The sequence below is a fragment of the Charadrius vociferus genome, unplaced genomic scaffold (assembly GCF_000708025.1).
Source record: "Charadrius vociferus isolate BGI_N301 unplaced genomic scaffold, ASM70802v2 scaffold971, whole genome shotgun sequence".
In the NCBI taxonomy this organism is placed as follows: domain Eukaryota; kingdom Metazoa; phylum Chordata; class Aves; order Charadriiformes; family Charadriidae; genus Charadrius; species Charadrius vociferus.
In genome coordinates, this window is record NW_009646664.1 from 266,627 (window position 1) to 268,434 (window position 1,808).

Sequence of the window (1,808 nt, forward strand, 5' to 3'; positions counted from 1 at the left end):
CAGAGCGCTCCCCAGGCCCAGGTGGGCATGCAGCCCCCCGGGGCACCCTCTCGGCCAGGCTGAGGGGCACCCGTCTCCTCCGCGCTCGCCCGTGCCTCGTGCTGAGCAAAGGCGCCCCGTCTCGCACCGCAGAGCCCCGTGGCACCTCCCCAGGGAGCTCTCGCGTCGGGGTGAAGGGAAGAGGATCGAACCTGCTTCATGGGAATGGCCCGCCCGCTGCCGATACTGTCCGCTTTACACTCCGGCACCTTCTTCTCCCGCTCCGGGTCCGCGCCCTTTCGAGACTGGAAGAGAAGAGACAGAGGTCCGTTAGAGACAGGGCACGGGAGACGGAAACGCACGGCCCCACCATCCCCAGCGGGCTGCCAGAGCAGACCAGAGCGGACCCCTCTCCCCCAGGCCAGGTCTCCCAGCGCATGGAGCAGCCAGCGTCTCACCCGTCCCCTCTAGGGACACTCCAGCCCCCTCCTCCCCGCCGCCTGTCCCCTGGCGAGCTGTCCTCTCCCCCCACAACGGCAAGCGGAGCTGTCCTCCTGGCAGAACGGGGCTACCTCTGACCCACCTCCCGCGGGGGCACACAGGACATGGCGACAGACAGAGATGGCATGGGATGCAGGTGGAGCATGGATGGAAGCAGGAGAGGCTAAGGCAGTGAAGGAACTCACACCTCTACTAATCCAACAGATTTATTCTGTTAACACACTTGCACCATACAAAGTAGCACAGGTCACCGGGCAGAGATACCAGCCCCTTACAAAAGAGCATGGACAATAAATATCTATCACACGTCTAGAGAGTTGAGAGCAAAACCCGCCAGCCCCCGAGGGCAGCTGCGGTGCGAGCAAACTCCAATAAATACAATATGAAATATACAGTCTGTTGAGCAGAACTCATTCAAAGTGCTTAGGACAGAGGAAAATATCAAGTCATACACGGCATGGAGCACAATCAATACATTCAGAATCACAACAATGGCAGAAGGGCAGCGGCAGCGTCTCTCTGGAGCGTCCTACACACCCCCTCGGTCCGGGAGCGCCCCATGTGCTTTGGATCAGAAAGGGACACGAGCCCCACGCGCCTGGGACACCGATTCACTCGCTTTTGGGCCCAGAACAAAACAAAGAGATTGAAAGAGAAGAAAACTAAAGAGACATAGATGGCCGCTCTGCTGCGAGGAGGAAGAGGAGGAGGAGCAGGAGTCCATGCAGGCTGCAGGAGGTGCGGTAGGGAGGAAGGAGCTGGGTGCTAGCGGCAGGCGCTAACAGCAGCTCCCGCAGGCAGCAGCAAAGCGTCTTTGGGCCCATCCAGCTCCACTCGCTGCTGTCGCCCGGTCCCGGCGGGTCTGCAGGTCTTCCCGTCCCATGGGGGTCGTCCGCCTGGCGTCCCCGAGCATGGAAAGTGCCTAGACAGCATCCAGCAGGCCCAGAAATGTCCCAGCTTAAAGTGCAGGCGCAGGCCGTCTCAGCGCTTCCTAGACTTTACATTGGGGGGATTTAAAAGGCTCCTGCGTGTCTCCGAGGGGGGGACCCATGCTGGCTGGAGGGCGGGCGAGCCTCTAATCTTAGATCAATCCCAGTGCCCATCCCTTATCCGGCCCTGGAGAGGCAATGAAAAGTGAGAGAATTTGTACAGAGGTGCCGTGTGTAACCACCTGGATCTTCTAATTTGGAAGGAGTTGGAAAGGCCTTTTTGTTGATGAAAAGTTGGAAACAGTGGCACATATCTGCAAATATCGAAAGAATAAAGAGTTTGGCAAGTTATACTCAGAACACGGACCCGAGTCTGTCAGCGACGGGGGCCAGCGGACG

At 59.0% G+C, this 1,808-nt stretch overlaps 1 protein-coding gene across 1 annotated transcript in view; it reads right to left on the bottom strand.

The window, feature by feature from the left end:
- AGAP3 (ArfGAP with GTPase domain, ankyrin repeat and PH domain 3) overlaps positions 1–1,808 on the bottom strand; it is a 138,561-nt gene that overhangs the window by 105,897 nt on the left and 30,856 nt on the right. The window contains exon 8 of the mRNA XM_009889178.1: positions 192–284. Coding sequence (XP_009887480.1) covers positions 192–284 — 93 coding nt within the window. The remainder of the gene's footprint in view (positions 1–191; positions 285–1,808) is intronic.